The 14,021-nt window shown below is 37.6% G+C and overlaps 1 protein-coding gene across 2 annotated transcripts in view; it reads right to left on the bottom strand.

Moving 5' to 3' along the window:
• Jar (Myosin heavy chain 95F jaguar) overlaps positions 1–14,021 on the bottom strand; it is an 18,737-nt gene extending 4,716 nt beyond the window's left edge. Inside the window, exons 1-11 of one of the 2 annotated variants that reach the window (XM_083090676.1) lie at positions 13,802–14,021; positions 4,059–4,252; positions 2,980–3,053; positions 2,752–2,881; positions 2,501–2,665; positions 1,878–2,290; positions 1,458–1,717; positions 1,154–1,311; positions 897–1,061; positions 391–614; positions 72–263 (exon numbers count right to left, since the gene is read on the bottom strand). In XM_083090676.1, the coding sequence (XP_082946802.1) occupies positions 72–263; positions 391–614; positions 897–1,061; positions 1,154–1,311; positions 1,458–1,717; positions 1,878–2,290; positions 2,501–2,665; positions 2,752–2,881; positions 2,980–3,053; positions 4,059–4,239 (1,962 nt within the window). In that variant the 5' untranslated portion in view covers positions 4,240–4,252; positions 13,802–14,021. The remainder of the gene's footprint in view (positions 1–71; positions 264–390; positions 615–896; positions 1,062–1,153; positions 1,312–1,457; positions 1,718–1,877; positions 2,291–2,500; positions 2,666–2,751; positions 2,882–2,979; positions 3,054–4,058; positions 4,253–13,801) is intronic. The other variant, XM_083090675.1, reaches the window with a different exon arrangement.

The raw sequence follows: 14,021 nt of genomic DNA, 5'->3' as shown, positions 1-14,021 counted from the left end.
ATAAAAAAAAGTGTAAATAAAAAACTTAAATCATTGAAAGAATTTAAAGAAAAGAAGAAAATATTCTTTACGTTGCTCTTCAGTTTGTCCATAAGTTCGCCTAGTTGCGTTTTGAATTTACTGCCGACGCTGATAAAATTGAGCTTTCCCTTTTGCAAGGAGTGATTGGCAAACTGTGTTCTGAGAAATTTACTACCGCTCTCTTGAATGAGCGCCTCCAGAGAAGCGTGCAATGCATCGTTGTTCTTCTCGATAAATTGGTTCTGTGAAATAAAAATTCAATTATAAAAATCCAAAACATGTCTATAAAATAATTAAAAAATATCTGAAAGAATTATGGTTCTATTAAAAGCGTTGTCGGTGATTTTTGAACGAAATATGCTATTTTACCGTTTGATAGCAGACACCACCGGCGTAATGGCGAATCACGAAGCCCTCGTCGTCTCGTAATTCTCGATGAGCCTTCAATCGTGACGTTCGTGGTAAAGTGATGCGGAAATGACCGTTCCACGCACGATGAACCTCGTTGGTGAAATGCGCGAAACTATGAGTCGGCAGTTTCGATTCCTCGTCCAGCAGGCTGAAGATACCTGTATTCTTCGACTCGATCAAATCTAAAAGTTGGGATGATTCATAATTTATTTCTAAAATCTGTGAATGGGAGTATTATTTATTATTTCATTCGCGTAATAAATTTAAATGAAATATTTTATTCCAAAATAAACAATGTATTTTAAATAAAAACAAAATTGCTCTCTTTTATCGTTACATTAAAAAATAATAAAATACTCTAAATGATCTTCTATTTATCGATTAAACAAATTTTTATTTTTTTATCTTAAAAAATAGATTAGATCTTAGATTTTCAGAATTTTAAAATGTTCAATTTCACGCACCGATGCAATCTTGATTATCGACGTAGGAGATTTTCGGGACGTTCAAGGATTCTCGAGCATAAAGTTCTTGCTCGTACTTCAAGATCCGCTCGTTGAAGAACTGTTGGAGCTTCTCGTTGCAGTAATTTATGCAAAACTGCTCAAAGCTGTTGACTTTGAAATATTCTACAAAACAAAAATTTATTCTCTCTCTTAGATTTTTATTATAATTCCAAAATAAATTTTTGATGACCGAGATGATCGATTAATTTGCTCACCAAATCCCGCAATGTCCAACACGCCGATGTAATAACTTGAAGCCTTAAAAGGTATACTCTTGTTAATCCGCGTGACGATGTGATCAAACAGTTTGCTATAAATGGCCTTGGCTAGAGCATCCCTGGCGTTATTAGCCTCATAGACCTTCAGCGGCACCCTATGACACAATCAGACAAAAAAAAATTGATCAGAAAAGACTGTGCAACATGATAGAAAATTTAAAAAATATTAGCATCTATATAAACTTACAAAATAATAAATAAAAAAAATATTGATTGAAATATATGTTGCTGTTCGACTCACATGATAACTGTTCCTTTGATGCCACCCCGACTAGTTTGCATCACCTTCGAGACCAGAGCCTGTCGCAGCTCTTCGGGATCCACCCCCAGTAACTTTGCGGATATCACTACCGCTTTTTCCGAGTCGGCGGTTATCCTGCAGCCACCCTTGGTGTCTTCCGGATTGTCCTCGAACGTGATGTTACCGAGATGAAGCACCGCTGCTACCATCGTATAGATCTCCATGCGTTCGACATCCGTTAAACCAAGTCGAGTGAATGCCTATAATACAATAAAAACAAGAAAGAATATAAATAAACAATATACACGAGAATATTTAAGAAAAAAGTAGGACAAAAAATTTAGAAAATTATTATAAGCAAAAATACTTAAATATCGCTTGAAATGACATTTTCTTTTGATAAAAATTCTGCACATGCACCTGATCGATAGCGTCGAAACCATCGACGTCGTCTAAGATTGGATCGTGAAGGCTGCCCTTCTGCACCTGCTCGCGGCTCTTTTGCGCCTCGTTCAGCCGCTTCTCCGACTTTGCATTGAAAAAGTACTGGGTGCAGCCGTTCCTCAAGTAATGAAAATCATCCGGCTTGGTGATGGCCAACTTTGCGCGCAAATCGGCCGGCGCGCCGGCGCACATCATGTAGAACACATGGTAGTTGCGCTCGTCCGGGCTTTGCAGGCATACCCTGGACTTCTCCAACAGATAATGGGAGATGTAGCCGCCGACCACCTGACATTTCGAGTCGAAGTGCACCTCCATGAATTTACCAAAGCGCGAGCTGTTGTTGTTGCGCTTCGTCTTCGCGTTGCCGAACGCCTCCAGCACCGGATTCGCTATTGATCAATCGAAAATAATGTTTGATCGAATGCTAATAAATCCCAGATCGCTAATAAATCGAGAATCTCGATGCATAATTGAAATAGATGAAAAGGATGGAATTCCTAAGCCATATATATTTTGTTTCGGAATTTTTCTTGAATATTGTTTCATTATTTTTCGCAATATTGATTTATTTTACGTTGAATTAATTATGTTTCCTTTACCATCGAGAATCTTCTGTTCAATCGGGCCGGCGGTCGAGCCCCAGAGGTCGCAGAGATATCGCAGGAGATATTTGGTCGACTCGGTCTTCCCAGCTCCCGATTCGCCGGATACGATGATGCTCTGGGACTGCTTCAACACTTTCATATCTCTGAACGCTTTATCGCCTGCGAAGATAAAAGAAGAAGACTCGCTTTGTACTCTCATCGAATTAAAAATGGGAAGAGAAAAAAAACAAGGACATTGTGCATACCGATGGCGAAGACATGTGGCGGTGTCTCACCCAAGGACTTCCCTTGATAAGTCTTGATAGTCCGCGGCGAGTAGAGATCCTTCACCTCGTAATACGGATTCACGGCTATCAAAATGTTAGCGACGTAAGTCTGTAACCGGACAAGCGTAACGAGCGATTAAAAGAAGTCTCTTGCTGATGATAGAGGCGCGATTATTTAACTTGAACAGGTCACATTTAATTACTCACGTATATCCTGTCCTTGAAATAGCGAGTGCGTATATTATTCAGCAGCGTGGCCTCGTTCAGGTACATCAGGGCGCCTGGGAAGAGATAATTTAGAGAAAAAAAGATATACAAGAGAGGACAAAAAATATATATATATATATAAATAGGGGAGGAAAGAGATCAGTGAAAGTGCCTTTGCAAAAGAGCGAAAGTCGCGTGAGAAGCGAGCGTGACCGCGCGATCTTAATCTCCGATAGAGGTTGGTCGAAACAAGTTCGTCACGGTGTATAACAATCGAGGGAACCACGTCGAGTAAACGGTCGTTAACATTTCTTTTCATTACGCTCTTCTTTTCCTCTCAAAATTTATAGCGTCAAATTATCGTTCATATTTTTTTAGATAAATCGAAATCTATTTTAGAAAAGGGGTGACATATATATAGGGTGTTTCTTAATAAGTTCAAAAAATTTTAGGAGATGATTCTTTGTCAAAAATTAAGGGGGTTTTTCATATAAACATATATTCCTACATCTCTCCCTGTGGAGTTACACTCCTCCAGAAATGGGGGTAAAAATTAGGTTTTTATTTGTTAGGTTTTTAGGTTTTTAGGTTTTTATTATAATTTTGTCTTTGTTCCAATTTTTCCAACATTTACTCTAATTTTATTTTTATTTTAAAATTTAACTTTTTGTAATTCGAAACCTATGCTATTTAGCATCGTGCTGTGCACGATAACGTATTTTATTTTTTTTCTTGAAAACTACTGATTTTATGAAAATAATAAAAGAAATAAAAAAGTTTCTAAATAAATCAAACTTTTTAATGCATATTTTTAAATGATCATATTCCGGCCCATTAAAAAGTTCTAATAAAAAATTGAATAGGAGTTGTTAGTTTCATCCCCTTCTAACAATACGGGAGGCTGAAAAAAATATTAATAAATAACCTTTTTACTAGTAGAAAATATCCACCTAATTTCATTTCTTTAACTTGTTCTAAATTTGAGAAAAAAACCCCTGTTAATTTTCGACAAAGAATCATCTAAAATTTTTCGCATTTATTAAGAAACATCCTGTATATGTGTATGGAGGAGAACTTACAATTATCCTCGACATCTTTGGTGTATTCGCCGGCAGGGTACACCTCGTCCAACGGACAGGTGCGCTGAGGATACTTCGGATCGAGCGGCACGATCAGGGCGTCCCCGTCCACCATGTCCGCGAATTTCCCGATTATGAAACCCTCCTGCGGGTCCCGGACCCACACCTGCTGGTTCTCCATCCCGAGTTTTACTCTGAAATACAGAAACGTGCGGTCGCACGGTCGAAACAATACGCTTCTCGCAATCGTCGTTACTTTGATCTCCTTCGTACACGCGAGAAAGTCGCATTACACGTCTAGAGAATTCATTCCGTATAATACAAATTGCAATTCCAACGAGATACAATTGAATTATTTATGAGAAATATCCTTGCTGGCATATCCTAAGACACTTTCGTTCTCTTTAATCGATTCTTCCGTTAATTTGAAATCAACAAAAAAGTTGAAGTAATTTTGAAATAATTATTTAAAGAAGAAATTTTTTGTAAAAATGTGTAAAATCTGGAGGAAACAATTAATATGATTCATGTGATAATTTCAAGAACTTTAATAAGATTTCCGTTCAAAACTTTCTCACGTCGACGTGATATATTAAAACAAATAATAGAACAAAATTATTCTCGCTTGTGTGGATGAAACGTAAATCGTCGATGATATCTTTTGCTGGCTCTTGCAGACGCACACTTTCTTCTTCTGTCGTTATTGGAGAGAATTCATTCCGTATAATATAAATTGTAATTCCAACGAGATACAATTGAATTATTTATGAGAAATATCCTTGCTGGTATATCCTAAGACACTTTCGTTCTCTTTAATCGATTCTTCCGTTAATTTGAAATCAACAAAAACGTTGAAGTAATTTTGAAATAATTATTTAAGAAGAAATTTTTTGTAAAAATGGAATCTGGAGGAAACAATTAATATGATTCATGTGATAATTTCAAGAATTTTAATAAGATTTCCGTTCAAAACTTTCTCACGTCGACGTGATATATTAAAACAAATAATAGAACAAAATTATTCTCGCTTGTGTGGATGAAATGTAAGTCGTTGACGATAACTTTTGCTGGCTCTTGCAGATGCACACTTTCTTCCTCTGTCGTTATTGGAGAGAATTCATTCCGTATAATACAAATTGTAATTCCAACGAGATACAATTGAATTATTTATGAGAAATATCCTTGCTGGTATATCCTAAGACACTTTCGTTCTCTTTAATCGATTCTTCCGTTAATTTGAAATCAACAAAAATGTTGAGGTAATTTTGAAATAATTATTTAAAGAAGAAATTTTTTGTAAAAATGTGAAATCTGGAGGAAACAATTAATATGATTCATGTGATAATTTCAAGAACTTTAATAAGATTTCCGTTCAAAACTTTCTCACGTCGACGTGATATATTAAAACAAATAATAGAACAAAATTATTCTCGCTTGTGTGGATGAAACGTAAATCGTCGACGATAACTTTTGCCGGTTCTTGCAGACGCACACTTTCTTCCTCTGTCGTCATTAGAAAGAATTCATTCCATATAATACAAATTGTAATTCCAACGAGATACATTTGAATTATTTATGAGAAATATCCTTGCTGGAATGTGCTAAACACTTTCGTTCTCTTTAATCGATTCTTTCGTTAATTTGAAGTCAACAAAAACATTGAGGTAATTTTGAAATAATTATTTAAAGAAGAAATTTGTTGTAAAAATGAAATCTCGAGGAAATAATTAATATGATTCATGTGATAATTTCAAGGACTTTAATCAGATTTCCGTTCAAAACTTTCTCACGTCGATGTAATATATTAAAACAAATAATAGAACAAAATTATTCTCGCTTGTGTGGATGAAACGTAAATCGTCAATGATAACTTTTGCTGGCTCTTGCAGACGCACACTTTCTTCCTCTGTCGTTATTGGAGAGAATTCATTCCGTATAATACAAATTGTAATTCCAACGAGATACAATTGAATTATTTATGAGAAATATCCTTGCTGGTATATCCTAAGACACTTTCGTTCTCTTTAATCGATTCTTCCGTTAATTTGAAATCAACAAAAACGTTGAGGTAATTTTGAAATAATTATTTAAAGAAGAAATTTTTTGTAAAAATGTGTGAAATCTGGAGGAAACAATTAATATGATTCATGTGATAATTTCAAGAACTTTAATAAGATTTCCGTTCAAAACTTTCTGACGTCGACGTGATATATTAAAACAAATAATAGAACAAAATTATTCTCGCTTGTGTGGATGAAACGTAAGTCGTCGACGATAACTTTTGCTAGCTCTCGCAGACGCACACTTTCTTCCTCTGTCGTCATTGGAGAGATTTCCGACGAATGAGTCTTGTCTGTCCGACTTCCGGCGCTCTATCGCGTATGTTGAATAAAGATTCTTAGTACTCATTGAGTCTCGCGGTCTTATATTCCAAGCTGTGCATTATTGACGGAAGAAGCAACAAAAGTGTCACGACGGTCGATAAAGGCTGGGGAATTGGTCATATCTAGAATGTCAGCAATAAGATTGAAGATTTCTCGTATTCAAATAGCTTTATACAGATAAATGGCTATCGACGTGTTGACAAAGTATATGTAAAAAATGAGAATAAAATTGCAGAATCTCGCTATTCGATGATTGTGCAGTTGTATTGTGGATTTTTATGAAAGGTTTTTTTAGTCTGGCATAAATTTGAGACTCGTAAAAATATTTTTCACTTCCTCCCTGTCTTTTTTTTAAACAAAATTTTACCTATATAGTAAAAAATTGTGCGTTCATATGTTAAATTTTCTTGTGTTACCACGTTTTGATTAGTACTTTAATGTAAAATTAACATACAATTGATATGTTATTATTTTTATAACGTTTTCATGTGTTACATTTATGTCAACTTTATAACTTAACACTTTGTATATGTCTCTTAGAAATGGAATATTATTTTGAATATTTTTAACGTAATCATTTTAAACAATCAACATGTCTCAAAGTCAGTTTAACATTCTAAGAAAAATTAAAGTAAATCTTCAAATAATCTTGAACTTTGACGTATAAAATAATCAAATTTACTAAAATCAAATATTTCTATTATAAATAATTTAAGTCAAAATAATCACTATTATATGTTAATGTCCCACAACAAGTCTTACGAGTTATTGTAACTATTTTTTCATGTAATTTTTAATTAATTTGTATTTTTACATTACACTTAAAGTCACGATAACAAAAATAAATGTAAAGTATTGTGTCAATTATTTAACATTTTTAGTTTGTCAATAAGTAACATACGACGAATAAGTTATTTTAACGTAAAATTTAAAGTGGACTTTTTGGCACATGTGAAAAATGTTATAATTAACATTTTATTTTTTACTGTGTAATTAATTTTTATGCGCTTCATCAAAAATTCATTTTTATTTAAAACTCAACTTTATTCGAAACTATTGAAAAGACATGACCTTAAATAAAATGCTATTCTATATTTCTCTTTTAAATAAAATTAGGATCGTTAATTCTGGGACATCTGGTACATGGGCAATGATTATTTCAAATTGCGCAAGATAATCCTGCATGGATTGTCAGAGGTTTATCCATTATTGTCATTTAAATAACGACAGATAAAATTAGATTTACATTTTAATGTTAATGGCGTTCGTATTTTAGGCTCAGGTTCTCTACTTTCAGCTTGACGCTCGACGCAAAAATTAAAATTCTGTGCTCCAATTTATCTATCGCTTATCATGACGCGTTATCGAGATAAGAGATGACGAAAGGTGTGTTGCGACGAGCTCGAAATAATCGCCGTTACTCATCGTTGAAACCGTACGGTGCAGCTGCATCGTCTGAGTATTTTCCTTCTTTAAACAAGGAACTAGTAACATTGTCAGATTATAGTCTCGTTTGTCGAACTATACTATATCTTCCTTCGTGCGTTAATTCAGAAAAATTACGTAAAATATACAATATAATGTAATAATACAATTATATCTTTTTCAATTTTTCTGGAGCTATTATTTTTGCGTGCAATATATAAGGTGTTCCATAATTCGGAATGAAAAATTTAATAATTTTTTAGAGGATTCAGAGACGATTTTTCCTTAGAAAAATAAAACTTTAATCTTATACAAACTTACATTTTTGTTATCGTTGGTCATTACATCAGCATGTCAACTGTAGCCTCGCTTTTTACAAACGCATAAAACAATACACTACCCATTGTCCGCTATGTCATTCCTCTTGCGCAATAAAGATTATCATTATTAGATATTTTCAGATCCTTGTTGAAAAAAAAATAAAAAAAACGCAAACCATCGGATCCACTTCTTTCTTATCGTAACGACATAATGGCGTTACTCGTCAATTTTCGTCCACCTGTCCGCGTCGCGCGAGGACACAATTTTCTCGATTACGTAAGGCAATTCTTCCGCGATGGTTTTCGAGTTCAGCGTGCGCGGCGGACACGCTCGGGGATTGCGCAGGCGGCGATAAAATCAGGCAGGTAGACGGATAGACAGAGAGGCGCACAAAAGTGCGTCGTTGTCGTTCGGTGACAAAAAAAAAAAAGAATAGTCGCATATGAATTTTTCCCGATGTCACCGATGTAGGTTCGACGCTCGACAGTCGCTGGCGTGATCAAAGGTCGTCACGAGCCGTTGCGCCTCGCGTTTTACACGCGCTCCGTCGACCGGCGCGTCGTGACAGAATTTTGAAAAAGCTCCGACATCCGTCTCCCAGAGCGTACCCGGTGTGCTAACCCCGCCCGGTGTGCTAACCCCGCATTTGCATACGAATGCATCCGAGTTTCTGCTTGGAAAAGCAAGCTGTACGAATATTTAAAATGCACTTTTGTCCCAAGATTATTTTTGTATTTTTTATTTTTTTTATTTTTTTTTATTTTTTATTCATTATCGTCGAAGTCAATTATTTTTTGGTGTTCCTTGGCGCTCGTCCCGCGCTTGCGCGAGTTTTTAAAGCGAGATAAAATATCGAGGATGTTGGAAGGTATGTCCAACGCATGACTCGGCGCGGCTATTTCCGCGGCTCGCTTATTTAATATGTATAATATCACGGTTGAGTCGACTGCTGAAACCGCTGCGCGGCCGATCTGGAAAGCGCGAGAGAAATTGCCTTGTTCCCTCTGTCGTATTCTCTCTCCAGTCGCATCCCGTTAGAGATATCGTAACGGTAAAAGCCACCGGTAAATCCTTGCGTCGATCCCCAGGACACTCGCGGCGAGTCGCGGCGCTGCATCGCGTTTTGCATCTGCGAAACGTATCGCAGCGTAATAGCGATGCCCGTATAACGGCAGCAACGATTCTGAAATTCTCCAATTTAATCGATTCTAATCCCATAACGATGCACCCGAATGAAGCGAACAAGGCGTCGCGGCGCCTAAGCATGTAAGGCATCCGAAGCAATCTTCTCTGCGTGTCGAGAGCGCAAGATGCACATCGCGAAGAAAGAGAAAGAGAGATAGAGATGGAAAGAGAGGGAGAGAAAGAAAGAGAGAGAGAAAAAGGCGAAGAATCGTTCGTTCACCTTTTTCTACTATATAGCAGAAGAAACCGTAACGTCCAGATGTTGTATCGTCTCTCTCTTTCTCTTTCTTTTCATCGTTAACCCTTTTTTTTTTCTTTTTCCGTCAATCCTTTTTTCTTCAATCCGCGGTCTAGAGCGGAGATATCGATCCTCGCGGCCCTTTTGCCCGACCTCGGCGTCCTTCTTTCCGCTCGACGCGTTTAAATCGCTCTCGCGCATTGTTTTCCGGAACGAGGCGCGGCTCGCTCTCCGCCTCCTTTCGCGACCTCGCGCTTAATAAGGATGGTCGCACTGGTCGCACGTCGATGCGAGATCGGTGCTTTTTCAATGGCGAGCGCACTTTGCGTGCGAAGGTGCGTCGCGCTCCCTAATTCGTCGGAAGGGAATGAAAGGGATACAAGAGGAAGCAGGAAATGGCAGGTGGGACCGGCATACGGAACACGGGGAGACACGCGTGAGCGCGCATCAACGAATTTTCCCTACCGCCATCAAAATACAAAAAAAAATAAATGTCGTCTGTGAATTTTATCGCAATCCAGTTTTATGAGAGAATATATTTTTAATATTTTTTTGTTTATCGTTGATTCAGGACAAAGCATCCAAAGGTTTTTAATGAAATGAGAAAAAGAGAAATATCATCTTTGAATTGTATCGCATTTTTTCAAAATATATAGACTTATTAATTGGCGTTATTAAAAATTTCTCGAGACAAAAAAAATAGCACCTTTAAATTATATTTTTTTTTCGAAATATATCAGTTTATTAATTTACGTTATTAAAAATTTCTTGTTTATTATAAAAATGATATTTATTTTATAAAACAAAATGAAAAATATAGAAAATATCAAAAATTAAAAGAATATCCAAATTTTTAGGAATAATGTATTTATAAACAATAATATATTTTTCTTCAGTTAAAATTATTCTAATAAAAATATAGTAATTTAATCGATGCAATTTAATTATAATAAATAATACAGAGACTTGCTTTGATATATTTCGTCATTTTACGTCGTTTAACATTAATTGGAACAACCTTCGCGCCATTGCTGTCATCAAGAACACTTGGTGATTAAATCGAGTGCAGTGGGTCGAGCTTTCGGTCCCGCCATCTCCTATTTGCATCGAGTTCCGCTCAGCATTTTGCATTGATTAAGTCGATCCGATATACCATCGAAACAATGCACGGTCAGTTTCACAAGAATAATTGCCGACATTATTATTAATTTACTCATATATTATCCCGCGCAATATTATTGTTTAAGACAGCACATGACACGTAATTTTTCTCATGAAAAACGTGACTGTTACCAGACGATGTAACACTGTTTACACAGCGCATCGATCATCATCCGTAAATATCCTCATTAATTTAACAAACGTATTATTAACAACGTATTATTTCGCGCAACTAAGGATTAATCTTAACGGGAGAATCGTTAATGCAAATTTTTCGCCCACGATTCGCTCTGAAAAGAGAACCGGTATCGGAAGCGGCCGACGATTCACGTTCAAGTACACGCGATCGGGATCGAGAGGAGTGCGTGAGTCACGGGTATCCTCGTCTCTCACGACGGCGCACGCCCACCTACGTGCACTCACACACATACGTACGTATAAAAGGTAATCGCGCGATTTTTTTTCCCGTGGTTGCGTAACGCGCATGTCTGCCGTACGTCATGAAACGCAGTCGGCTAAAACCGACAGCGAGACGCTTTTTTGCGGTGGCCAAAATGCGGATAATCTCGATTCTGTTAAATCGCTTTCGCCGCGTTACTTTCTCGCTAAAAAGAGACGAGAGAAATGTAAACGTCTCCGATTTCGATGACTTTCGCACGTGTCGCGTTAAGCGAATAATAGCGTATTGTTTCTCTCAATACGCTTCGTTTGCAAGAGAATGATCCGCGAGATTAATTAAGGAATTAATTAATCCCCAATGTCTCTCGCAAATTGGGTTGCGCGTTGAAAGCGTTCGGGGAATAAATCGAGCTTCCTCGGAATCTTAAATTATAATGATTCATGTGTGTGAAAATGGGATAACATAATTTTCTCAAGGGTTGGACGGTCAACGAACGAAGAAGAATTCCTAGGAATCGTGAAATTGGTTTAAGTAGCCCGATTAAGGAGAGTTCTTAATTAGTACGACGTATAGCGTGAATAATCAAAGTTGACCTCGGGAAGTGTAATTATATATTATGTACGGAGCGTCATAATCTTGATAAGATGTAATCGCCGAAGAGATTATACGGAGTAGAATCGCGAAACACTTTCGATATCGAAGATAGGCGTGTATCGAAAACGAAATTTGGATATTAATTCTTCGAACGCGCAGTCGTTTTACTCTGATTTTTTTCTACACAGAAAAAAAATAAGTGTCAAATCAAAACTTATATACTTAAAATAACGCGTTCATTGTTTCGTATATACGCAACAATTTATAATCTTCTTAGAAGAATTTAATAATTTTAAATTTCAACAATATTACAGTCTTATTTTAATATTGTAATTATCACCTCAAGAATGTATAATTATTTAATTCTACTTTAAGAAAATTATAACCTTTAATTTAAAAATGTTATTTTCTATCTAACATTGTTTCCTTTCCATTCGAGAAAATTAAATCTTAAATCATAGGAATATATTTTTCTCGATTGAACTATATAAAATGGCTTCATTCAAGCAAGCAATTATATTTTTCTTTAATTAGCACAATATAATCTCATTTCAAGATTTCCATGTTAAAACTAAATACAGGGTGTCCCGAAACTAACGCTTGATATTTTAAAGGCAGATTCTCTGGCCAATTTAAAAACGATTTTTCCTCAGCGAAAATGTCGCGGCACTAATAATTTTCGAGTTATAAACGATTGAAAATAAAGGATTTTTCGCAAACTAAGGCTTATGGGAATAAAATATTAATAAAGTCACATTCTTTAGTTAATTTTAGATAGAGTTTACTTTAATAGAATTTTAATTTAAGGCTTAATTAGAAAGATACATGATGACAAAAATTGGGAATATGCAAAAAATAATGATCTCCCTCGACATTTTCGCTGAGGAAAAATCGTTTTTAAATTGGCCAGAGAATCTGCCTTTAAAATATCAAGCGTTAGTTTCGGGACACCCTGTATATCCTCAAAACAAGAATGTCCCTTTTTTCTGTGTACGTCTGGAGCTCCTATCTCCGAAGAGAATTCCTTCAATCGCTATCAATTTATCGTTATCGGGATGAGTCCGAGTCGCCGCGCGATTGCCTTTCTTTCGCTCTTGCGGAAGAAAGAGACGTGGGAGGGGGAAGGAAAAACGCGATGCACGCACCGTCGACGACGGTATAATTACGCGGCTCTTTTTTTTTTTCTTTTTTTTTTGCGAAAGCTCGCCTGCATACATACGCATATTTCGCCATCGCGAGAGAGCGAAGAGCGTAACACGTCTCCTGCGCGAGCGATCTTTTTCGCTCCCCTTTTCCTCCCCTTGCCTCCCTCCCCCTACCTCGTCCACCCGGATAGTACTTTACGTAGGTGCTTACGCAGGTTCGCACACTAATTCGCGCGCTGCACCTGCCACTTCTCTACGTCTCGTCGTTCCACTCCCCTAATCACGGACTAGATCAGAGCGACAGCGCGCGGAGTCCGAAACAAAAATCCGTCCGCCGCAATTTCTTTCCTTCTTTCTCGCTCCGATTCCCCGCGCGGTAAAGAGAGAAATATACGCGTTACGTAAAGCTCCTCGAGAGTCCGCGCGCTCTTGAAGCGTTCTCATCGATAATTTATCGTTAATCCAATACATGCGACGATAACTAGAGTTTTGTCTCTCGAGTTGAGTCATCATTTTGCAAGAGCCGAACGTCCCCCTAATTCCCCCTCGCAGCTTCGAGACCAAATTCGGGGAGCTCTTATTTAGAAATAAATTATTCGATCGAGAGGAAAGGTCCTTGTGCTATTGACATTTCTTGGTACAAGTTGCTCCGATTCGTCCGAGCGACCGGCTTTGTTGTTCTTACCTTCGCAAGGCGAAATCACCTCCGAATCGACTAGACAAACACGTCGCGAAGACAACAACTGGTTGCCGTTCGTTTACACCTGTCGAAATAATCGCTCGTTCGAGCAAAGGTGCAAACGATCGGTCTTGGACCTCGATCGCGCGGCTCGAGACATCTCTAGAGGTGGACGAGAGGAGATCGAAAGATCGAAAGAGGGTTTACTCACCGAGAGCGGCCTCACCGTGCGAAAGACAGCCAGCCGGGACGAGATCACAACGCGCGCCCGGCACAAAATCCGACATGCAACTGTTGAGTTGAACACCGTACCAGAGTGAAGGAGCGAGCGAGCGAGCTCGGCGATCAACGGCCGTTTCCGCCGATGCCACGCGGCAAACGGCCGCGATCGCGCCAGCACCTATGTAGGTAGATCGCGCGCTACCATCGCT

The sequence above is a fragment of the Camponotus vicinus genome, unplaced genomic scaffold (assembly GCF_025532165.1).
Source record: "Camponotus vicinus isolate PSW18456_S1 unplaced genomic scaffold, iyCamVici1.0 SCAF_2, whole genome shotgun sequence".
In the NCBI taxonomy this organism is placed as follows: domain Eukaryota; kingdom Metazoa; phylum Arthropoda; class Insecta; order Hymenoptera; family Formicidae; genus Camponotus; species Camponotus vicinus.
This window is presented reverse-complemented; position numbering and strand designations above follow the sequence as displayed.